A 25,720-nucleotide genomic window follows, 5' to 3' on the forward strand; every position below is an offset into this window, starting at 1 on the left:
TGTATAAGGGAGTCCACCATTGTATCTCTCTGCTGTATTCATCATAGCATCCATAACATCTGAGCACATCAGAATCTTTAAATTATGCTGTCTCCTCATTCAGTAAATACGAAAACACTATTATCCACCTTTTATCAATCAGGAACTGAAAGTACAGATGGGTTAAGATGCTTCCCAAAATCATGCAATAAATCTGTGGGAAGGCAAGAGCACTTACCATTTACTCAGTTTCCCTCTAATACCTAGGATTCTCTGCAAACAAATAGCTTTAAAATTTAAATTATGAAAAAGATATAAACTTAGGTTTTAATACTGATAAACCTGTATATTCTCTTGTTGAAATCACAAGCTATTTTTTTTTTAACTGTGAATTCTTGATCTCCTTGAAATGACAAACTAAATTTCCATACCTGTTCATATACTTGAACCATAGATCCTGCTAGCTGATGTATTTTTGGTAAAGAACCCCAAACAGGGTGATTTTTCAGGTTTTTCTGTAGTACAGGTTCCAAGTAGGCACTATAAATAGTTTGCAGTTGGTCTCTTTCTGGATAGCTATAAAGAAAAAAAAAGTCATCATTATGGACTACCACTGTTAATTTTTTAATTAAAATTATTCAGACACTTCACTATTGACAGGGAGCTATAGATTAGTCCTTAGCTGGTTTCTAGTGCCAAGAGGAACCAAAGAGAAGGTCTCAAACTGCTAGAAAAGACGAAAGACTAGAAATGTCACATGTTCATAAAGACTAAATGCAGCAAGCAGCCTACAGAGGCTAAATCTGAGTTCTGAGAGTCAAATTAATTTCCACATACTTACTCAATTGCACAGAGACGAACAATAGAAGTAAATCGCGAGGTAAGTTTATGTCGTCCTAATGTTCCTCCAGCAGACATGGAAGCCACAATTTGGATGTTTTCTAAACCAACCCATTCCAGATTTTCATCATAAAATCCTTGATATGTAAGAACCTTTAAGAATTAAACAAATATTGCATTTAAAGAAAGGCAACGGAGTATCTTACCAAAAAAAAAAAAAAAGTGAGAAGTGTACCATTATTACTGTTCTCTATCTATCTATCAGAGGTCTATACTCCTTTCTGTTTGGTGTCAGCTGCAAACCTGCTGAGTGTACAGTCTGCCCCACTGTCCAGATCATTAAAGATGTTAAACAGGTAGTGGCCTCCGACTAGACTCTATATCACTGATCATGATCCTCTGGGCCTGGCCGTTCAGCCAGTTTTTAACACATCTCACTATCTGCTTCTCCAGCCCGTACTACAACAGCTTTTCTGTGAGGATCTTTCGGGAGACAGCATCAATGGCCTTAGTGGAATCCAGGTAGACTATATCATGATCATAGAATCACAGAATCATTTGGGTTGGAAAAGACCTTAAAGATCATAAAGTCCAACCATTAACCTAACACTGCCAAGTCCACCACTAAACCACATCCCTAAGCACCACATCTACATGTCTTTTAAACCCCTCCAGGGATGGCGACTCCACCACTTCCCTGGGCAGCCTGTTCCAATGCCTGACAACCATTTCGGTGAAGAGATTTTTCCTAATATCCAATATAAACCTCTCCTGGTGCAACTTCAGGCCATTTCCTCTTGTCCTATCACTTGCTACTTGGGAGAAGAGACCAACACCCTCCATGCTACAACCTCCTTTCAGGCAGTTGCAGACAGCGATAAGGTCTCCCCTCAGCCTCCTTTTCTCCAGGCTATACAGCCCCAGCTCCCTCAGCTGCTCCTCATCACACTTGTGCTCCAGGGCCCTCACCAACTTCATTGCCCTTCTCTGAACTCTCTCCAGCACCTCAATGTCCTTCTTATGATGAGGGGCCCAAAACTGAACACAGGATTCGAGATGCAGCCTCACCAGTGCCGAGTCCAGTGGCACAATCACTTCTCTAGTCCTGCTGGCCACACTATTCCTGATACAAGCCAGGATGCTGTTGGCCTTTTTGGCCACCTGGGCACACTGCTGGCTCATGTTCAGCCAGCTGTCGATTAACACCCCCAGCTCCTTTTCTGCCAGGCAGCTTTCCAGCCACTCTTCCCCGAGCCCGTAGCGCTGCCTGGGGTTGTTGTGACCCAAGTGCAGGACCCAGCACTTGGCCTTATTGAATCTCATATAAAATATCCGTATTCACTGCTCTCCCCTCATCTACCAGGTCTGCTATATCATCACAGAGGTTTACCAAGTTGGTCAAGCATGACTTGCCCTGGGTGAATCCACGTTGACTACACCTGATGATTTACTTGGCATTGATATGCGTGCTGAATTATAACTCATTGAGGCAAGCACTGTCTTGATTTACTTATGTATATATGCCAAATAAAAATGGTATCATTTCTGGCTGACACATATTCTGTCAAAGTACAAACAAAACATTGACAAAGCCAATAAAGATCCAGGATGTTAACTCTGAAAATATTAAATGTAGGTATTTACTATATACACTAAACTATTTCCAGTATACTTAAGTCTCTTTATAAATAACAGAAATAAGTCTTCACCTGCTGAAGAAAAGACACGAGAGTGCTTGTTCCCCATTTATCGGGTTTGGGTAGATTGATATCCTTTAAGTACAAAACAAGCCTTTCACAGTCCTTTGGTCTGTATACTCGCCCAGTGTTTGTACTGATTACAATGCAAGTTTGACTCAATTTTTGTAGAAGATGTTGAGAGGTAGTTTGTGCACTGCAGTGAATGGTAGCAATCTGAGTGGATCGGAGCTGAGAAAATGCATAATGAAGCAGCATCCTAAAAAAGAAAAAATGTGTACATGCACACAAGCCTAAGTAATACATAAATGCATTAAAATATTGTGTATCTAAAGTTACTGTATAGTTTTTGAATTAAAATGCATATAGTACATAATGTGATGGGTGATCCACGAGGTCTGCTGAATTAAACATTCTTGCCTTTATAATTGTAGTATTTTCCATTCAAGAAATTCAATAGAAGTGTAGTATACAGCTACACAAAACAAATACCTCGGCTAAATACCTTGTTTATACTGATGCAACCCATCTAAATAAGGAACCTAAGGCAACAGGATAAGCTAAATTCAGTTGCCTGTACACAGGCATCTAGTGCTGCTTGAGATGAGACCAAATTCCTCACGTGCCTTCCAGCTGTTGCTCTATGACAGCACAGGTTTTCCAAAGATCCTGTTTCATATCTAAAAGCCTCATTCCAATGTCTAAAAGCCTCACTCAGATGTCTTAAGACACATAGAACTTTCCCTGGAGATCTTCATAAGAATTTACTTATTTGCCAATACAGGTTTGTTTCATTAATAACCTAAACAAGTGATTTTCCAGCAGAAAGTCATATGATAAAACCATTATAACAAAATATTTCAAACTTTGTCAAATAGCTAGAAGTATATTTGTTTAAAACAGGAAATACTTTTTACCCCTTTCCACATCCTTCGGGACCCACAAGAAGAAATGGCTGCTTATTGTTAAAGTCTAGCCAGGGTCTAAAGTAATCTAAACCTCTCTGCATGTCAGGGGTTTGGATGACAGGAAGTGTTTGGAGATTACTGAAGTCATCAGCTGATAGATTTTCAGGTTTTTTCAGTTGATACAGCATTAGCTGTCCAGTGTCAGTGTCATAATATGTGTCCAGGGGCCTCCTCGGATCTGGTGGAGATTCTTGTGCCCAACTGAAGATCTTTAAAACAAATTAAAAAAATAGAGCTTCTGTTAAATCCATACCCCTAATGACAAGATCTACAATTTCAAGTTAAACTAAGCAATATTCAAAGAATACTTCTGTAAAATCAAATACTTAATTCTTTGATTTGATAATTTTAAGCCTGCCTTTGAAAATTCAATCATGTTATGCATATGCTTTATGATTAAGTCCTTAACTAAATAGTAACATATTACTCTTCCACATATTACTTCTTCATAATACAAAGAACATAAAATAAACTGTATTTAGCAAAGCTTTATAGAAAATGTTTTTCATATTAGGCAACATACATAATAATAATAATAATAATAATAGTCATAACAACCAGATAACTCCTTCATGTGCATCAATAGCGAATTCTAGAAGCTGAGCCTAAACCTTTACCGCGTGCCTTCTATATACACTATAGCTCCAGGCTTTCTTTTGGAAGGAATTCTCTCCAACAGAAAACCTAAGTGTGATTGTGGAGATAACTATCTCCAGGGATAGTATCTTTTGTAGACACTATGGACCAGTATAGCCACAGAGTTTTCCAACACTACTCCCTAGTCTTTGTGCCCTCAAGTATCCACACAAAGACAGAATCATACCCCAGCACATACAAGACATAACCTCAAAATAATGCTGTAAGAACACTTCCCCAGTGCGATGTAACAAAGCCCTCACATTATTATTTCAATCATTCCGAACAGAAAAAAATCTATATCTATCTATATCTATATCTACCTGTATTACATACACACACACACGGTCTGCTATAGTGGGTCCTTGCACAAAACAGTCCAGACAGAGGCCATTCTGTATCCCTTGGTGCAGCACCAAGATTGCTATCTGAACTCAATGCACTTTACAGCATTATCAGTGACATATGAAACATTCCTTTACTTCTGAGCTATTTCCCTGTAGACAGCACTGACTGAAAACCAGTTAGAGCACAGATATTCTATTATTGTAAATTTGCATTGTTAGAAGTCAGAAAGTCACCGTTCATACTACTGAGAATTTTTTAATAAACTTACTCAAAAATATTATTACCTCTTTTGCAAATTCTTGTCGTGATTTCATGTTCAGATTGCCACCAAGACCCCGTAACAAGTTAATAATAAACTGTCCACGATCAGTACATCCATGAAGATGAGACAGTCCATTCATCACAGTTCCAACCAAACTGGTTTCTACCACACAGTCATTCTGTAAATTGCAAGTTGTAATAAATTTAAATGCATGATTTCTCCTAAGTAATGTTTTGTGCGACATAAACCACTTGTTCAATGCAAATACAATTCCTTCAGAAGAAGGGAGCCAGGGAAGCATCCAGACTCCATAAGAAAATATAGCATATATAGAACAGTTATCTTGATGTATGTCCCAGAATTACAGAATCCAGATAACGTACACGGTTTAGGACTATATTTTGTAATACTGTTATTACATACTAACTTTCACCTATTAAAACATCTTTCAGTTAAGGTTTTGATCTGAATCCTAAAGTGTTAAAGTTATATTCTTAAATCCAAGACAGATTAGTGGGAGCTGTGAAAATTTACCATTCTGAACAATGGTTACTTTTTTAGATATGCCTCTATCAGTCTTTTTAAGTGTCTAGCATTACATTTCTCCCCAACCTATTACAAACTCCAGTCTACATTGTGCACAAATTTTTGCACTTTTTTTTGTTATAGTCAATAACTTAAATTTAGAAAAACAATGTCTTCACGTATTCATTTTTCAGTTTCATTCAGATCTTTCAGGTCTTTGAAAATATGTAAAGAAATGTACAGTATAGAAAATTAAAGACAGGTATTAACTTTCACAGAAATCAATGGCTTTTACTAGTTAAAATTCTATTAAATGTTTCAAAACTTTAACTGCAGAAATTCATTTTTGGAAACCGATTAGAATGGCTGTAGTATAAATCTTACGAAGAAAACAGCAATTGAAAAGCACTGAGTTCTTTTTTTACTTAAAATTTAAAAACTAATATGTTAAACTAGATAAATGGATCATCTTAACAGAAGCTGAAAATTGATTAAGAATTCAGTTACTAACCTTCTTCACAACCCAGTTTAAAGCCTTTTCAAAATAGTCCCCAATCCAATTTTCAAGGTTGTATCTGCATTCTTCTGGCTGACTTCTTAGCCAAGACTTTATCAGAGAATTAAGATCTGTATCTTCATCACTAGGTCAAAGCAAAACGAAACAAGATTCAAACAAATACAAGGCATCCACATCTTCACAGACTGGTTCAAAGTGAACAAAAAAAATCTACGAAAAGTTCAAGGAAAGACTTCAACAAGAATTTCTAACCAATATTCGGGTTCTCTTAGGGTCACACGCAAAGAATCCACCACAACTCTTTCAAAAAGTCTGAGATATATTAGCCAAAAGATTATGACAGGACAGTGTAGAAGGGACATACAACCTAAAGCAAACTCCCCCAGTGATTTGCTTCCTAAGTGTAAGCAAGTAATTAAATCACTCTATCCACTTTAGACTATCTTTCAAGAAAAGAAAAGTAGGTATATTTGCTTACTTTAACAGTATGTAATACTTCTGTGACTTACCTCAGAAAGATCATCCCCATCCGAGATATTGTAGCAGGAGAGGCACAGCTAAGGTCATGAGTTTCAAATATAAAGTTGACATTTGAGCCAAACTGAATTCTTTCTCCACTGGGCATAGTCAACAATCTGTTGTCATCCAAAACGGAATTCAAAGATTCAATCCATTCAGGATCAATATCACCATCACAAATTATCCATGAAGTAATATCTATTTCCAGACAAAAAAATAAAATACCAAACCAAATAAAAACATCTGAAGAATATCACCCCTTCCTATTTTAACACTCTAACTTAAATATAAACTTTTTAAAGATATTCCTTACATTTTTTATCTTCTCATGTCTATTTCTGCTTTCTTATCACAAAATTTGGAAAGTACATATCAGTGTTCTTGACTATGACTGTCACCAAAAGTTTTCCTTACCTTATGCACAAATAATAACACAATATACAAATGTAACTGAAGTTAAACTATTTCAGTAATTTAAGCATAATGATGTTTAGCTCCCTCACAAACTTACCTCGGGGTTCTCGTACCACCTGTCGAGCGCTGTTTGTAAGCACACCGTCAGACCATTCTCTGGTGTCCATGTCAATATGGCCTAGCAACTGATGTCGGGGCATGGCTTTGGGATTCATAGTGTATTGCTTCACTACTTTGCCAGTTTTACCAAGAGCTGTCTTTAACATCCGCCAAAGTGTTGATTTACCTGCACCACTTGGACCTACAATAACTACACCCATTCTTTGACGTAGTTGTTCGTATAATTCCAAAGCCTTCTTGATCTAGATAATAAAAGATAACATGGCTATGTGAAGTTGTAAAGCTAAATCAACCACATTCTTTTTAAATGTTTTTCCAGTTTACTTCGGATGCAGTCACTTTGTTTCTATAACTTTATTTGTTGAAAGAACACGCATTTGCAGAAGACACTAAAATTATGATATTAAAGATTATCAAGAAAGTTATTTTGCATGTTAGAAGCATTTCAATAAATTACTAATATAAAAATACCAGCCCTCTTTGGGCATATTTTTACTGAGAAGTTAACAAACCTTTAGTCACAAAACTTCATCCAGCCCTAATAAATATAAAGGAGACATAGAACTGCTTGATAAAACCAAATATTCACATATTTAATTTTTTCATCATCCAAAACATTCACTGGAGTTTGTATGTGGCTTGAACAAAACTGTATGTCATGTGTTCACATCTTAATTTTCCTTGCACTATTTTTCTTTCAATTACAACTGATCTACCATGCTTCAAACATAGTTCTATTTTTATATACATGTACTGGAATCTAACTATTAGTCATTCTCAATTTTATAAAATATTTCTTTCAAAAGTAAACAGAAATGCGTTAAATGAATCTAATATTAATCGGTTCTAATGTAGAATAACTCATATTGTTTTGTTGCTGTAGTTGATGTTTACCTGGGTGCTTATAATTTCCAAGTTTGCTTCTTCAAAGACTTGTTGTAAAGCTGTAGTTAACTCAGCATACTCTACATCTTTGAGGTCAATGCCAGGAAATACATCTTTAACCAGTGCATCAAATCGTGCGCAGTCTGCAAATGTGAGCTTTGACATGGTGTTAAGCCGCAGAGCTTGAACCACCATGTGACTTTCATTAACTGGAAATAAAAGTAAAGCAGCCAGATCAGTTTAAGCTGTTTGTTTCTTTGGAAAAAGAAATGGGCACTTGAGCCCATGCTGCTAAGATGTTGAAGGTGGAATCGTAACACAGACTACATTCCAGTTCATGTACTACTCTACTTGGAAGTTAGATGAGTGCCTTACTGTAAGTATCATTTATGCTCACAAACACGTTCTATACAAATGTAAGATGGATACAATACTGCCCAAATAGTATGCAATAGCCTAAGGATTAAAGTGTGACTAAGGTTAGTAGTATCTGACAGTTTACTTGTTAAAGCACTCATGAAAGAAATTAAGGACCTGGATTCTAGACCTTACTCTGCCAGAGACAGTTTGGTCACATCTCTCAAGTGCACCCTAATTAACTATGAATATTCCAGAAGTGAACACTCTGCACAACTCCTCTTGCATCTGAAGTACCATGGAAATATAAGTGTTTTGGGACCAGAAAGAAAACAGCCACAAGAAAGCTCTCCTCTGCCAGAAAAATAAAGATAATTATGATGGGAAAGGCACAGGGCTCTGATCTCTGTTTTTTTCCTTTTTAAATCAAATTACTTTCTCATACATTTGCAGAGAGCAGGACCTGGAACTACAGGTGAAAATCATCCTGTGTTTCTGCCCTCCTTCTGAATGCATGATTGCCCCAAACCAGAATGCACTGTAGCCCAAATTCAATACAAGGGACAAAAAGTGTCATTCCCTTTTTCCTGAGGCTTTTTCCCAAATGTTCCAGAATTTAAGGTTTAGTATACCCTTCTAGAATTTGGAAAAAGTTCAAGGTTTTTCATCCTGAACAATCCCTCAAACACAAAAAAACCTAATCATTTAAAAAAAAAATTTTTAAGTGACACAGTCTAGACCAACACATCACTATTGTTTCTACCTGTCCTTAGGCTTGTGTCTCTTTACCAGTCTGAATCTAATGCCATGCAACAATTTTAGCGATCCACAAGTAGAATAAAAACGGTCTGATGACTGATGAATAACGACAGCATCAGAGGATCAACTTTCCTAAGCCAAGTGAAAACAAGAGTCTTTGAGAATCACTCAAAATCATCCCAGAATAGAGTCCTATATCTATATTCTTATCATATAAAAGCTCAATCTAGAATATGACAATAGTCTTCTGTGATCTCCTAATAAAGGCAGACTTTCACAGATATTTTTTCTTTTCTAAATTGCCTCCAGATCCAAGCCATGGCTTCTCAAAACTCCAGTGAACAAGAAAGCTGTAGTGAATGATATCTGTACAATATCCTAAATAACCCAAAGTTTGGCATGGTCAATCTTACTTTCTTGCTTTGCTTCACTTTTCTTCAGCTGATGAAGAAGACTGCCACAGCCTCTCAAAACAGTCTTCAATGCTCGTAAACCCCAATCATAGTGCTGCTGTGGTGTCAGAAGCTCCCTAAATTTAAAAACGGCAATATTGTAATAAGATTTAGGTGACAGCACCTGAAACTTTTGTTTCACAAATGAATATGCTCATAATGTTTTTGGGGAAAACAGAAACTGGCAAGTACTTGTAGTGCCATCTGTAATGCACTTCAGAGATTCAAGCAATGACATACTGAAATTTTCAGAGAGAGTATATTCGACAGCTAATGTGTTTATTATTGTCCCCAACAACATTAATTAAAACCTCTGAACTTCGTCCTCTCTAATATGCATACTTATAACCAAACAGTCACTTGCATTTCAACAACTTCAAGATTCTAAATCCAACTCAATGCCTGTGAGCATTCATATGCTCACATTCATATTTAGTGAACATAACAGGGGAGCAGTATTTTGCCACTTTGAGATTATAACTGCATTCCAGATATTTTCACACCTGAATCTCCCAATATATTGCCATATTTTTATCTTAGAAGTTAAATTAATAACTACAGAGATGCATGGTTTACCATTCAGATTTAAGAGCTGTATGGAGCGTAAAACTTTACATGACTCCAAATCTGTGGTTTTATGTCTAGTTCTGTTTCTGACATATAGCTTTCTGCAATATCCAAGACATAAAATATTACAGAATATTAACAGAGAGTACGTGTAGGTTTTATCCCAAGTCACACTTAGACATAGACTAGGTGGAGAAGAAACAAGATGGCAGTGAGATAACAAGAAGGATCAATGCTAAAATAAAAGCAAGAGGGAAGAGAATTACAAAGGTAATATGACTAAGTGTGGGGGGGAAGCAGGGGAGGGAAGCACAATAAAACTTACCTTGCTAGATTAAAAATAGCCACTAATTTTCTACCAAGTATTTTAGCATCCTTAAAGCCTTCTGAATATAAAATCACTTCTGCAATGAGTTCGTTGTCTGGATGAGTCATAGCAACTGGCCTAAAAAGTTGTTTGAGGTTATCAGGCAGCTTTTGTCTTCCTCCATAACCTTTTCCAGCAGGATTCAGAGTGATAAAAATTCCAGAATTATGATCCATTTCAACCTAGCATTAGAAGTGGATTGTAATAGCATATTGTCATTTCAAATAGCATTGAGAAATGTTGGGTGGACTACGTTTAGTTACAGTAGTGAATTTTTAAGTTTAACTCGGTTGTTTATAGACTATTTTTATAAGAAGAAAACAAGTAAGTTTTGCTGTACCTTTTTGCCAAGCATCTCACATACAGGACTATGTTTCTTCAATGCATGTTGAATTGTCTGAATCTGCATGGATACTGCAGACAATACAGCTTCCTCAAGTCTATTGAATTCATCAAAGCAGCCCCAGGCACCACACTTCACTAAGCCCACAAATATGCGCCCCATTGACTTCACATCGATGCCCTTAAAATTAAAAATAATACTATTAAAATTCAAGTAACAACAAATTATTGAAAGGCTGTCTTCCCAGCTATTAAAAAATATGTCATTAGAAATATCCACAAATTTCTAATGGAAAATGATAAATTATTAGAAGTATTGCTAGAATATAATATTGCTTTACAAAGTATGGGCATAGATATCCATTTCCTAAATTGTACAGAACCATATTCACCTCGTCACAATTAAAGACTAAAACTTGTCTTCCAAGAAGTCCACCCAAGGCCTTTACTGATTCTGTCTTTCCAGTTCCAGCTGGACCATAGGGATTTCCTCCAAGGCCCATCTTCATGGCCTGAGTAAGAGTTAGGTAACACTTATCTGTCAAAGGTGTATAAACAAGTTTAGGGGAATTACCCTGCAGAGAAAAAAAAATTATATTGATCGGGAAAGAGAAATTATTGACGATGTAATTTCATTCATTTCAATCATAAGTCATTAATTTGAAAACATAACACGAGGATCAAGATTACTGTCTCATTAAGTATATGAATTTGCTTACAGTTATGAAGTTTTCCTAATTCTATATCAAATGTCAAAGTATTGTGCAATTTTTTTTAGAATTACAGAAAAGGGGTCAAAACAGGTGAAACTGCACACAGACATATTAGAAAGCAATTAGAAAGCAAGCATATTAGAAAATATTTATATGATACTGTAGCTCCTTTCCATACAACTTACATTTACTCCATTGATATCAAGAATGAAAATAATTACTCTATCTTTTAGTATTTTTTTATGAAACAGTATGTTAAGGACACAACGAAGTTGAAACAAATGGTAACAGTGGGGAGGCAACCAGCAGCATGTGTGAAATGAGAAAGTGTTTAACACATATATAAAAGTCACGAAGTAAAAATTAAAAATACCACACCTGATATTCGTAAGTATATTGGAGTTCAGCATCTACCATCTGAACATAACATTTTTGGTCTTTCATATAAAATCTCAGCTGCTTCTTCCAAGCCCAGTCTTCGACACTATGCACCTGAGCTTGATTCAGCTGCTTCACCACATCAATGTTATGAATGATATCGAGAATCAGAGCTTTAAGCTTGAGCTCAAGGATTCCTGATTCTGCAAATAACCACAAAAAACCCCACCATCACAGCAGCGTAGTAAGGAAGAGACATCTTACCCATTCTCAAGTTCATTTTCCTGCTTTCTATTATCTGCAGATTTTATTTAGATCTTGCTTCAACTGTATATAGAAATATTATATATTACCTAAAGCGAGCAGCATAAAATCAGATCCTGACAGAGAATGTGAATCATCATGTAACTTCAGCCATTTAGAAGTGACTTTGTCTGCCTCTACACTCAATAGATAAGAGACAGAGGCTTTTCTGGAAAGCAATTTATTCCAGGAGCGTTTACAGCTATATCCGCTTTAGTCATCGGTGTGGCACAATCTGTTAATTGATCAGCTGAGGATCTGAAAACCATACTACACACACTCTGGATATTTGACTTAGACTAATTAGTGTGATGTGGAATTAATGTTCACTAGCAGATTTGGTGCATTAAGTGTATGCACTCTAAGAACGTATTTGTAAATTTGGTTTCTTTTGAAAGAAATCCAGTTTGTGTGCTCCTACACCATTCCATGATGGGGAGTAAATGAAAGTAATTGGAGATGATCAGGCAACTCACTTAAAAATCACACCTATTATCCAAAGTAAAAGGTTATTGTAAATGTATTATACAATAGATGCAATCAATACTCTTTATAACTGATGACATTTCTCCAATGGCTTATAGAAAGAGCACAGAAAGGGAGCTTAGATAAAGAACCACATTTACAGACTGCTGAAGGTAGGTGATATGAATCCTATTCCTGTTTAACATATCAGATGTTAAATTCTAAACTAGGAGTTAATACAGTAAGCAGCTGCACAAATGTGGTGGAAGATTGTCAACATATCCAATTGATTCTTTTTAGATATGTAGGGTAAGGAGCCATCTCACCTAACTTACACTATAGAATTTTACATCTGAGATAGTCATTCAAAGCCTCCCTTCTCGTCAAAAGAGAGGAACAAACACTCAAAGGCATAATTATTCTAATCCATTTGGACTATATGAGATTCAGAACACGGTGTCTTGAGAATAGCTAGTTTATTTGTTTTGCTACAGAGGTAATCAAGAATTATTAGTTCAAATGCAGATGTATACATCTAAAATAGAAAAAGAGAATCACCTATAGAGTTATACAGAATATATTGGCATGACATAGTGTACCTCAACTGCTCTTTGGACGGTTACAGTGAATCATAACACTAGAGCGGAGTTCAGGAAGTAAAGACAAATTATCAGTAAATATATAAAACAAAAATTATAAAAAGTTAATTAAAAATTAAAGAGATTTGTAAATATATAAATGCTGCAAGATCATTTTTCATCTAAATAAAAATCCATTGTCCACTCTGAAACATTAAATACACTAATCTTGGTAGTAACAGGTGACTAAATTTATGTAACTCAACTTTATGAACTCAAATCAATACAATTTTATACAACTTCTAAATAAACAGAATGTTAAATACTATACAACTACGGGGTCATCACAAAGAATTACATATTAATTATCATTTTATACCTGTATTCCCAGTATCTTCTATACTAGTATCAATGCTAGTATAGTGTTCCAGTTTAGCCATGAGTTCTAATTCTAATTGTTGCAGATTATGGTCTTTGATAGCATTTTCAACATCTTCAGTGAACCAAATTTGTTCTGCTAGGGAAAGAATCTTTGGAAAAGAAAGCTCAAATTACATTTTATAAATACAGAAGACATAAATAAAAAGCTTTTCAATTCATTTATAATTGCTTATTATTTCTGATAGTTAAAGTATTTTACTCTATCATTTTTAAACAAAGCCACACATTTGCTGTGCTCTTAAGAAAAAATACAGCCGTATTTAAATCTGAAAAATTTAGCGAAAACTTGCAACATAATCTAACACTTCAAGTCCCTTAGCTGTACAGCATGAGGCAGCAAAATTTTTAAAGTATCTTTTCCCAGTAAACGATGTGTCAGATGGAAACTACCACACTGTAGGCATGCTGAACACATACTCAACAGGCTCAGCTGTACCTCTGACTTTTTGTGTCACTGATCTGCTAACCCAGTATTTTGCCTTCCAGTTTCTAACACTCCACTTATGTCCTAGTTCCTTTAAGTTCACTGGAAAAGCCTTGTCTGAGATATGAAGGTTCAGTCAAACTTGGAACTGGAAAGATCCGTTATCAAAAAATTTCACCAATTATGCCAATGAGAAGATTTGTAACACTAACTACATCCTGGGGGAAGGAGAGAATAACAAGCAGGGCTGTAAGGGAATGACAGACAGGATCACTGAGCAAAGGGCATGGGGTGATGTGACAGAAGAGATCACAAAAATCAATGAAAATGATGAATGAGGCTTAAGCAGGGCCACCTCCAGCACTGGCATGTCAGCAAGGAACTGCCCACAAGGCACCATTATAGAGAAATCCCTCAAATCCTCTCAGAAACTGGACATGCTGTGGTGCCTCTCTAAAGTGCCTGCACAGTAATGCAGACAGTGTGGGGAAAAAACATAATGACTTCGAGATCTGTGTGCAGTTGCAGGGCTGTGACCTTGTTGGGATCATGGAGATGTGGTGGGATGGTTCCCTTGGCTGGAGTGTCGCAATGAAGAGATACGGTTTCATTAGGAAGGACAGGAGGGGAAGATGAAGAGAGGAAGTTACTATTTACGTAAAGAGAGCAGCTGGAGTGCATAGAGCTCTGCCTGGGGATGGAAGAGGAGCCAGCTGAGACCTTATGGGTTAGAATTAAAGAGAGGACAGGTCAAAGCCACATTATAGCAGGTATCTCCTACAGGCCACCCGACTAGGAAGAACGAGTGGGTGAGGTCCTCTACAGACGGGTAGGAGCAGCTTCATATTCACAGGCCCTGGTCATCACAGTGGACATTCACCAGCCCAATGCTTGCTGGAGGGGCAACACAGCAGGACATAAGCAATCCAGGAGGTTCCTGGAGTTCATTGCTGACAACTTACTCTTCCAAGTGACAGAGGAGCCAATAAAGACACTTTATCGGACACAGTCCAGTGAAAGATGGTTACACACAAAGATGATTAAGGGACTGAAGCATCTCTCCTATAAGGAAAGGCTGAGAGAGCTCTTCAGCCTGGAGAAGAGAAGGCTCAGGGAGGGATCTTATATATTTCTATAAATACCTGAAGGGAACATGTAAACAACAGAGCCAGGCTCTTTCCAGAGGTGCCTAGTGACTGAACAAGAGGCAACGGGCACAGGAGGCTCTGTCTGAACATTAAGAAACACTTTTTTACTCTGAGAGTGACTGAGCACCGGAATAGGTTGCCCAGGGAGGTGGTGGAGTCTCCATTCCTGGAGACGTTCAAAAGCCATCTGGACATGGTCCAGGGTGAACTGGCTATAGGTGGCCCCGCTGGAGCAGGGGGTTGGACCAGATGATCTCTAGAGGTCCCTTCCCACCACAACCATTTTGTGATTCTGTGTGATTCTCTGTGCTACTGGTCAAAATTGCATGGAAGAATTTCATGTTCATGACTATTTCTCCTTATGCGGTCTGTGTGGAGAAACTATATTTTAATCAGATTCAAAAAGGGCTTTTTATATTACTAAGGCTTAGCTGCCCTGCATGTAAAATTCACTACCAACTAAGATCAAGATATACATCAAATTTAATAAACAGATGGATGTTATAGTAAGTGCCATGTAAAAGACTTGGGTATTTCAAATGTTTACAAAAGAATTATAAGAGCCCATATTTTTAAGAATTTCTCTATACTATAAATGAATAAAATGTATTTGTTTGAAATTATTTTTTTCCAAATTCATATGTACACTTCTTTATGAGACTTCAAAAAATAACATATTGGGTAAATCTAAGACTACACAGTGGCATTACTGGATCAACTACTACCTGGGAAGGAAAGAGTGATGGATCAATTGAACCTTGTGATTTTTTTCCACCATCGACACAGTCAATTAACATTTTTTTCAGGGTCTCCTTCATCTCCAAAGCCAAACTGTTTAGCCACACCTGACAAAGAGACAAAAAAACCTCAAAAGTTACATTACAAAATAATTTCTCAAAGATGCTTGAACTATACTTGGATGTGATTTTCTTACCTCCACATCATTTGACAGAAGAACTTTATTTCTAAGTGGCACAGTTTCTCCTTCTACAGACTTCATGGCAACTATGTATCTAAATTCTTCATCAAAGCTCACACTATTAATGCCTATGGATCAGAAAATAGCAATGAAGTTATGTATTGTTAAAGTCAAACATTAATTCCTTAGTGTCTAATGGCAGAAAGACAGGAAAAAAGTCTGCAACAGATTATTTAGCAATGAAGAACTTAATTTCTAAATGAATACATTTCACAAATGAAGATTAATACATTACCAGCAAAAAGTTTCTTAAGATGAGACTGGATAACCAGAGGATTTGTGGACTGTCCTAAAATTTCTAATAAGTCATCATCTCCAATGAAATAGAATCTTGGAAATGCTGAGCGCTTTTCCTATATAAAAACAAATCAGTTTTGTTAATTCAAATTCAAACTCATTGTCTGTCTTTATAGAAAACTATATTAATGTCAACTGTACCTCCAAAAATTCATTCAAAGATTTCTGACATCTCTGAAGTTGGTCAAGTATGGTAATTAAGATATTTCTTATTCCTGTCCGGGCATTCAGTGATGTTACTCTATTGTCACTCTTGATATCTGACATAATGGATCTTGACAGAAAAAAATTGAATAATTCATAAAACAACCATTACAGTTTTAAACTGAATATTATATACATGTAGTTATGTAAATAAAAATTAAAGCATGGGTAAGTCACTTATGTAACTTTCGGTTTTCAGTAGTAATGATTAAATGTTTCCGAAATTACATCAATGTCTCTCCAACATAACTGAATAACAACTCTTTCTTTCTAAAATTTCTCTACCCAAAACCAAGAAAATTCAATTCTTGACTTTTATTTCCTCCTAAAAAGTCATTTTAACTCAAATAAAGACAGATAATAATACATCTCTTTCTCAAATCTCCTCCCCTTTTATCTCCTTGACTTGTTTGGAACAAATAAACCATCTGTTTCTCCCAGAAGTCGATCTGTGAACTTTCTTAGTGAACAAAGTCCATGTCTTCAACAATAAATGATTCTTGAAAAAACAATTATATCACTTTTGCTTTTGTTGACAAGTTTGATTTCATGTTTGCTGGCCTGTTTCGTGACCTTCAGCATTTCATGTGATGCTCTTCTTCACATGCATCCCGTTACATGAAAACCACATTACCACCTTTATTCGGACCTACATCACTGCCACACATCTATATCTACTGAATTCCTGTTGCTGCCCTTCATCTCTATATATATTCCAATTGTTCCATATATCTTCACCATGAAGAATATTCTAGCCTACATATGTCAAAGATACGATAGAAAAGTCACATTCCACAACACTAACCTGAAGTCTTCATCAACTCTGTTAAAACGAGCCTGTTCTTTGGGCAGAGCTCCACGACCAAATATTGGTTCCAAATATACCCATTTCCTTTGAATTTGGTTTAAATTTTGCAGATACTCATCCAACTCAGCCAGCTTTTTTTCCCAGATAGACACTTTATCTTCAAAACCTTTGTAATATGGAGAGTCCTTGAGAGACTGTAGAAGACAGCGATGATCTCCAACTTGGTTGACTATGTCTTTCCAGTCTTTAATAAGCCTGATAGTCTTGCCTTGGCTATCTTCATAATCTGTTAATGCAAAGACAGCTCCAACTCCCCAGAGTTCAAGCTCACGCAATGCTTCTCTGATTGTGACTTCGCCTTGGGCCCGACAATTCAAATCCTATTTAAAAGCATAAATACATTTCAATTCAAACTACAAAGCTTGCAATAAATTTTTCACTCAAAAATATAATGTAAATTATATTTCTATAGTAGCAGAAATATAAATATGCATACAGAACAAGATATAGTACATAAAATAAACCATAAGATAAAATATAGTATCTTTATTTGAAATTATTCATACCTTAAGTTCTGTTGCTTTTTCTATAATGGCATCTGTCACTTTTAGCAGATCTCCAAATAACAAACCCTCAAGTGTAGTGCCTCGGGGAAGACCCAGAAGACGAAAGAGATCCAGCCAATGGTCTGGAGAAAGATGTTCTCCTCTTATATATTTCAGGAGTGGAATTATCATCTACAGGAAAAATGTCTATGTGAATCCATCTAGTCTTTATGAAAACTTTCTCTGATTACAGAGTGACATGCTATTCAAACAACAACAAAAAATTACACTCTTAAACTGAAGCCCATTTTTTTCGATTCCTGAATTTAATGTTTAGATGTATAACTCTGAGGAAAACTGATTGCTAAATGTGTGTCTATGTAAACTGTAATGACCCTCCTGTTAACAGCAAGGAACTAAAAGTTCTCAAAATAAGCAAAATGTTCAAAAACAGTACCACAAAATATTTTGTTAAATTGTAACTGGTTTTATAATAAGAACTGAAAAATGAGCTGTGGAATGAAGTATATTACCCAGTAATACCAAAACATCTTTTGTTTTATATCCCTTTCCGTAATTAGCATCTTACTTTATATTTGTCCACTTCTTTTTGCAATTTTACTGTCATTACAGAATGTTCTTCCATTTTCCTCATTTTTTCATGCCAGTTAAACAAAAATTCTTCAAATAAGTATGTTTTACTCCTGCATGAAAATCAAATATAAAAAGGTAATAACAACACAGTACTATAAACACGTGTGTGTCCATGAAAATAAAGTAACGAAATCATACCTAAAAGTAATCCAATCTTCTTTGGCTTTTTCCTGAAATCCTTGATAAAACTCTTCATACAACTCCCAGACTTCTGCACAACTCTTAATATCTTGACATACTACTTTTGATAATGAGAAGTCAGGCTCTTCCAATTTAAAATGATGGCATTCTTCACTGAATAAAAACATCATTTTATCATACATTACATTATTCCATTCTACATTTATCATTTAAGAGGTGGTATCACAAGGAAATAATTACACTTTTTTAAGAAAAGCCATTGGCTTCATTGAAGAACATTGCTGCCAACTGTAATTTCCTTATATTTCCTTCTCAAATAGAAATAATAAAGGAATACCTGGGATAACTCTCCTACACAGTGACCTTCTCCCCTATTCACAATTATTTTCCATTTCTTTCATATTTATGAGAAAAATTAATTACTTTCTGCCCCTGAAAACAAAGCTTGAAAAAAAATTGATTGTTTCTTCCTCTTAGGTAGAAAGAATATGCTAATTTTATTTACTATCAGATTTAAGTGCCAAGCTAAGAATTTAAACAGAAGACTTTGTCCACTCATGATTTGCAATAATGAGCTTAATGACAGTAAGTACCCAGTGGAAAAATCCTTTCCTTTTGCACAAAAGTCTATCAGATCGGACACCGACTCAAGAAATGGGAGAGGTCAGCTCATGCCCACTAAAGTTATAAGAGAACTGAAACAATAACTCCCCCTCCCTCTTGGACGAATACCCCAAACCTTCTCTTAGAACTTCAGAAGCCAGAATCAAGCCATCAGTGTATCGACTCCCTTACTTGAAAGCTTAAGAGACTTCTTGAATTTTTCAATCAAAAAAAATTCAAAAAAGTGCAGCTCAACGAATTCACGCTATGTAAAATGTACAAAAAGGACCCTGAAAAACTAATGAAAAACATGTAATATAAATAAAATTAAATTCCTTATATTATTTGTTTTGATAAAATTTAGTTAACATTTTCTGAGATACTATTGCTGCAAAAGATCCATACATTAATGAGTAATGTATACAAGGAAATAAACATACATGAGTTTTTCTTTCACCATTTCAAGGTCATCAAATTCTTTCTTTTTTTCCTTAATGATCTGGGCACTTTTCTCAAGCACATCCTGATCACCTGTTTCAATGACATCATCACTTGGCTTTAGCTGATCCCAACGAGCTTTAAACTTTTCCAGGTCTTGAAGATATATATTAATATGTAAAATCACATTTCCTTTCATCATTTCAATCTGTAAAGCAAGAGTTAAAATTAAATTCCTTCAATGGTTCATAATTACAACCATGATCAACTTCAAAACTTGATCAAAACTTGATAACTACTACTTGATCAAAATTAAAATAACTTCTTATAATACACTAAGAAATAGTTCATCTTTACTCTTCTTTTTTCTGAAAAAGAGAGCACTAATTTTTTATGCTGGTATTTCACACCTTTTTCTTTGGCCTATGCTACTTATTTAGCCTGCATCGTATAGCACACAGTAAAATTGCTATATTTGCATGACACATTGATATCTTCAGTAGTACTTCAAATGAGTTCAGAAATTTGCCTATGGACTGAAACTACAGAACCGTGCAGTTTAAAAAATAAAAATAAAAAAAAAAAACAAACAAGCATTGGTATTAAACACATGCTAAAATAACAAAAAAGCTATCTTTTAACTGTTAGCCCAGTTTCCTCAGTTAACCATTACATTCATTAAGCCATCTGTCTCCAGAAAGTTCTTTGCAACAGAATTATAACATTGTGACGTTCATTTCAGCATCAGTTCAACAGAAGTTTCACCTAGTTATTGTTTAAGCAGTTTAAATATTCCTTCTTTAAAGGTTCTCCCTCAATTCTGTAATGTTGGTGTTAACATTAAAGTGAGAACATTTATGGATTTAATCTAGGAAAAAAATATCTTTCTCCAGGCTTATTCAAAATAATTTTAAGATTTTTAGGTAAAATATTAATCTTTCATTGTTACCTGTTCTGCAATCATAAGCTGGTGGCTTTCCATCATTAGTTCAAATTTATCCCATGTAGCTCTTAGGTTACTGATAGTGTCCAAACCTGCACCAGCCACAGTTCGCAAAAGTTTGTTTTTATCTTCAGCCTCTTGAAAAAGGAGGAAAATCTAAATTCAAAGAGAGAAAAAAAATCTGTGTGTACATAAAAATTCACCAAATCCTGTTTATCAAAATTATAAGCAAATATATAAGAATCACAGATTGCACATGCACAGATTATATGTCTATATACACAGCTGGGTTTTTAATACTCTTTATAGAATAACATTAAAACATTGGAAAAAATAGTATTTGATGTATTTGGAGAAATTCTAAATTTTGATCTTGACATGAGATATACAGAAGTGAATGCATACTATGAAACAGATAAATGCCTCTATTTATTGCAGAGATCCACTCAACCAGATTCAAGAACAGTGAACAGCAGCAGAGCAACAGAATTCAGTAAATATGTATCTACGTTTGCTGAGTCTGGCTGGAGTGGTTCATTTTCATCATAGTAGCTCATATGGTGCTGTTTTAGATTTGAGACCAAAACAGTGCTGAATAAAGTTCAGAGAAGGGCAGCGAAGCTGATAATTCTGGAACTGTACATGTAGGCAACCAAACCAGACTTCTGCTGAGTATATGAACTGCACACGCTGCAGACACCTCCGCATACACACCTAAACCCAGATGCATTCGTTTAGAACTGAATCCCATTGCGGATATCTTCAAAAACATACAGTGGGATCAAATGCACCTTCATCAAATTTGCAGATGATACCAAGCTGAGTTGTCACACCTGATGGACAGGATGCCATCTAGAGGGCTTGGACAAGTTCAAGAAGTGGGCCCATGCGAACCTCATGAGGTTCAACAAGGCCAAGTGCAAGGTCCTGCAGTTGGGTCAGGGCAACCCCTGGTATCAATACAGGCTGGGGGATGAAGGGATTGAGAGCAGCCCTGTGGAGGACTTGAGGGTACTGGTGGATTAAAGATTGGACATGAGTCAGCAATGTGCGCTGGCAGCCCAGAAGACCAATGGTATCTTGGGTTATATCAAAAGCAGCGTGGCCAGCAGGTGGAGGGAGGCGATTCTGCCCCTCTGCTCTGCTCTGGTGAGACCCCACCTGGAGTCCTGTGTCCAGCTCTGGAGTCCTCAGTACAGCAAAGACATGGACCTGTTGGAGAGGGGCCAGAGGAGCCACAGAAATGATCAGAGGGCTGGAACAGCTCTGCTGGGAGGACAGGCTGAGAGAGTTGGGGCTGTTCAGCCCGGAGAAGAGAAGGCTCCAGAGAGACCTTACTGTAGCCTTTCAGTATGTAAAGGTGGCTTGTAAGAAAGATGGGGACAGATTTTTTAATAGATCCTTAGTGATGGGACAAGAGGTAATGGTTTTAAATGAAAAGAAGGGAGATTCAGACTAGATATAAGGAGGAAACTTTTTACAATGAGGATGTTGAAACACTGGAAGAGCTTTCCCAGAGAGGCCTCTCATAAATCTGATCTAGTTGAGGATGTCCCTTTTCATTGTAGGGGATTTGCACTAGATGACCTTTAAAGGTCCCTTCTAACGCAAACTATTCTATGATTCTACGAAACGGTGACTGAAAATACTGATGACAAACAAAATTCAAGTAGATAACCATGAAGTAACTTATATATGAAAAAATAAATATCATATGTACAAGTTGAGTTCTGAGCTAAAAACTGCAGTTCAGTATTGATAACTTGGGTTATGACAGCCAGTTTTAAAAAATGCCAGCTTAATCTGAGCAGTAGGAAGTAAATCAAATTTTAGGAGTCACAAAGATAACAAAGAGAATAAAAGAGATAATATTGTTATTTCATCACACAAATCCATGTTTTTCTCACATCTTAAGAACTGTGCAAAATTCTGTTGGTCCCTTAAAAAAGATCATTGCAAAACTAGAAGACGACTTACTGAAGGGCAACAAGGATGATCAAACTTATGGATGGGCTTATGTATAAGAAAAGATTAGGTAAACTAAAACTTCTCAATCTAGAAAAGAGATGGCTGATACAGGACACAACAAACAACCATACAAACATGTGTCATGAAGAGGAAGAACAAGTACTGATGGCTCCATATCTCTTCCCTTGTAATACTTAAATGGTATGAAGTTAACAGAAGACAGGTGAAAAAAAACAAACAGGAGTGGCCCTTCATTTAATGGGATTTAATGGGTAATTGACCTACACTTTACCAGAGGATATTTTGGATGTAAAGGGTGTATTTGCTTTCAAGAGGAGACAAGGTAAGGCTGTGGAACAGAAATCCACCAAGTGTTACTATATGCTCAGGAACCACACAGAAGGTTCTGGCTGGAGGCTAGAAGCATGAGAAAACATCAAATATTCTACCTCGATTCCATATTTTTCCATAGGCAGGTACTTTGCTGCTGGAGAGAAAATACTGTACTACATGGACTAATACATGTTTAAAGCTAGTTATATTAAATACAAGTTTCCATACTAGAACACAGTTGCATTTTTTATAGCTGTTCTAAATATGATAAAGTAGTGTCTTACCCCTTCTTTTCGTTCATGTAGGTTTAAATATTTTAAATTGTCTTCTGCTATTTCATCTACAGTCTGAGGCCTAATCACTAATGTTTCCATGGCATCAGTGAGAAATGAAGAAACATCATGTAGGTGAGCTATAAAAAGAAAGGTGGAAAACAAAACTGTCACGGAGAAAATACTTGTAGTAATAAACACGCAAGTCAGAGAAATGTACTGTGATAGAACATTGTCATAAGATATGATAAACTTGTGATGGACAAGGTATGCACCTGTTATGCCTTAAACAACTGGTTTTGCAACTTCTGGCAGGGAACAAGAAACAAGAGCTGCAGAAGCAGGATGATATCTCTTCCTTGAGGCCAACCTATTCTTTGCAAAACGAAGGTACCAACTTTCAAGATAAAGGCATCAATCATGTTTGACCAGCTAGGGGGAAATCACGAATCACCAGCTATCCCTAGAGGACCAACCGACTCACTTCTGGGACCAACTGACTCACTTCTGGAACAATCTCCTTAATTAGCATGAGGAGCAAGCACAGGGAGGAGATAAGCCACCTTCTCCTATCCCGCATGCAAATGCGCTAAAGTATTTAAAACTTCTCACTCGGGACATGGCATTGCATTGCACCCACCACCCTGAGAACTACACGGAACGTCGCTGGATCGACCAACCTTTGGAGTGGTGAAATCTTTCTTCTGATCTCTCTCTTTTTCTCACTCTCTCTCTCTAACTTTATTCTGGGCATATGAGGGTAATATCATTGTGAGTTTTGCTGTTGAAGCCTTGTTAAGTTTTGTGACACAGCACAAGATTTTGCCAAGTCACTATCTCGTATTTCCGCCGAGTTTTAAGTAATAATTAAATATTAAATATTTCTCTCGAATAATTGTCGTACCTCCCAGTTACCACACAGAATATAATAAAAGTTAACCCTGCCCTCACCCCACTGAGTGGGACGGGACAAATGTATACAAAGTATTTGCTTAAAAAATTGCAGACCCCAATCTTATACACTGCTTCAAAAAAAATTGCATGTTTGTCTTTACACAGCTTTTGAAATGTAATCCACTATGTTCAGTGTATGATATAGACCATAAGTGTCAGAGTCCCTCCCTTCTGAGAATTAAACATAAATACCTAAGGCATTTATTTATGCATTTTCAAAAATCTGTATAGGTCTTTTTTGGGTAAATGGAGAAAAACAGACGTAAAAATTGTATGTTTTTTTGGGGGGAGAGGGGTTGTTCATTTTTTAAGTACACAAATTAAAACCATCTTGCTTTAAATATTGAAAAGACTCACAAACAAAAGTGTGATTAAGCTATAACATTGTATTGTCCTACCAAGGTAGATCTTCTTGGTACTGAGAAAGGAGCTGTACAATTGCAGGAAATAATACATCTTCCAGGAAACAATCTTTCAGGTTATGGAAATAATTCACTTCCTGCACAACCCCTGTTACGTGTTTCCTGTGCTGATTGCTACATTTAAAGCACAAAGCAATGGTATTTCTCACCTTCTACACCTTACTTCATTTTTCTACCTGTTTCAAATATTGATAGATCACCCAAAAATAGGGAAATATTTTGCACTCTTTAACACTTCGCATTTTGACAATCCAAGTGAAAAGTAACTGTGGAATAAGCCTACATTATTTAAGACTCCTGATAAAGTATTACAATTTGTGAAAGAAAAATCTAATAACATTTCTTAGTTAAAACATTTCATGCTGACTCCTTCAATTACTCTCAAACATCTAAGAAATTCTCCTCCCTCAAACGTCACAGAAACTTTCCTCCAGAGAGAAGAAACAAGTAAAACAATGTTCGGATGTATTCTTTTACACCTGGAATAGACATGGCCAAACAAGTGAATGTGAAAGATGCACATGGACATCAAGGGGTCTTAGGTTAGACCTGCAGCGAAAAATTAGTGACAGATTACTCTCTCTGCAATGTGATTTCTGCAGCTCACTGTGCCCAAGAGTAAAATATCTCTTAAATAAAAAGTATTTACATTAACACAAATGTCCACAAGTACAACAGTAACAAAAAAAATATTATTCATTAAAGCTATTTACCTTGAATAGATCTTTTCAAAGAAATTACAAGAACATCATACAACTTCTGGATGAAATCATCAATTACAGTTTTCACAGGGTTGCAGTTAACAGTTAAACAATCTATCCTGATGGTGCTTCAAGACGAAAGATTAAAAAATAGTAAATATTCCGTAGTATACTTATGAGTCAATATCTCTAAGATCTATGGACATCTATGGTTTACCATGATTTTGTAGCCTAATAAGACAAAATTTCCTTCATAATTCTACAAATAAAAGTCATAGCTTATAGGGAAAATTACTCATAATATTTAAATATTTATAACCCTTAGGCACATATGTGCAGTTTTATGGGGACTAATGCTCTGCTCCTTCAAACAATGTTACTAAATTCAAATTCATAATGTCACTAAGTTTCTATACTCAAAAAGAAAAATATTTTAATTATTTGTACAGTCATG

The 25,720-nt window shown here is 36.1% G+C and overlaps 1 protein-coding gene across 1 annotated transcript in view; it reads right to left on the reverse strand.

Annotated features, from left to right (window-relative positions):
* Window positions 1–25,720, reverse strand: part of DYNC2H1 (dynein cytoplasmic 2 heavy chain 1) — a 166,825-nt gene that overhangs the window by 124,353 nt on the left and 16,752 nt on the right. Inside the window, exons 19-45 of the mRNA XM_065630345.1 lie at window positions 25,279–25,394; window positions 23,202–23,329; window positions 20,623–20,772; window positions 19,676–19,881; window positions 18,630–18,785; window positions 18,427–18,541; window positions 17,859–18,029; window positions 17,290–17,672; window positions 16,422–16,554; window positions 16,219–16,336; window positions 15,939–16,051; window positions 15,730–15,849; window positions 13,371–13,521; window positions 11,646–11,848; window positions 10,947–11,129; window positions 10,553–10,735; window positions 10,171–10,394; window positions 9,240–9,355; window positions 7,720–7,919; window positions 6,803–7,067; window positions 6,282–6,489; window positions 5,767–5,896; window positions 4,753–4,908; window positions 3,434–3,693; window positions 2,529–2,775; window positions 821–972; window positions 411–555 (exon numbers count right to left, since the gene is read on the reverse strand). Of these exons, the coding sequence (XP_065486417.1) occupies window positions 411–555; window positions 821–972; window positions 2,529–2,775; window positions 3,434–3,693; window positions 4,753–4,908; window positions 5,767–5,896; window positions 6,282–6,489; window positions 6,803–7,067; window positions 7,720–7,919; window positions 9,240–9,355; window positions 10,171–10,394; window positions 10,553–10,735; window positions 10,947–11,129; window positions 11,646–11,848; window positions 13,371–13,521; window positions 15,730–15,849; window positions 15,939–16,051; window positions 16,219–16,336; window positions 16,422–16,554; window positions 17,290–17,672; window positions 17,859–18,029; window positions 18,427–18,541; window positions 18,630–18,785; window positions 19,676–19,881; window positions 20,623–20,772; window positions 23,202–23,329; window positions 25,279–25,394 (4,732 nt within the window). The remainder of the gene's footprint in view (window positions 1–410; window positions 556–820; window positions 973–2,528; window positions 2,776–3,433; window positions 3,694–4,752; window positions 4,909–5,766; window positions 5,897–6,281; window positions 6,490–6,802; window positions 7,068–7,719; window positions 7,920–9,239; window positions 9,356–10,170; window positions 10,395–10,552; window positions 10,736–10,946; window positions 11,130–11,645; window positions 11,849–13,370; window positions 13,522–15,729; window positions 15,850–15,938; window positions 16,052–16,218; window positions 16,337–16,421; window positions 16,555–17,289; window positions 17,673–17,858; window positions 18,030–18,426; window positions 18,542–18,629; window positions 18,786–19,675; window positions 19,882–20,622; window positions 20,773–23,201; window positions 23,330–25,278; window positions 25,395–25,720) is intronic.

This window comes from Caloenas nicobarica, chromosome 1 (assembly GCF_036013445.1).
Source record: "Caloenas nicobarica isolate bCalNic1 chromosome 1, bCalNic1.hap1, whole genome shotgun sequence".
NCBI lineage: Eukaryota > Metazoa > Chordata > Aves > Columbiformes > Columbidae > Caloenas > Caloenas nicobarica.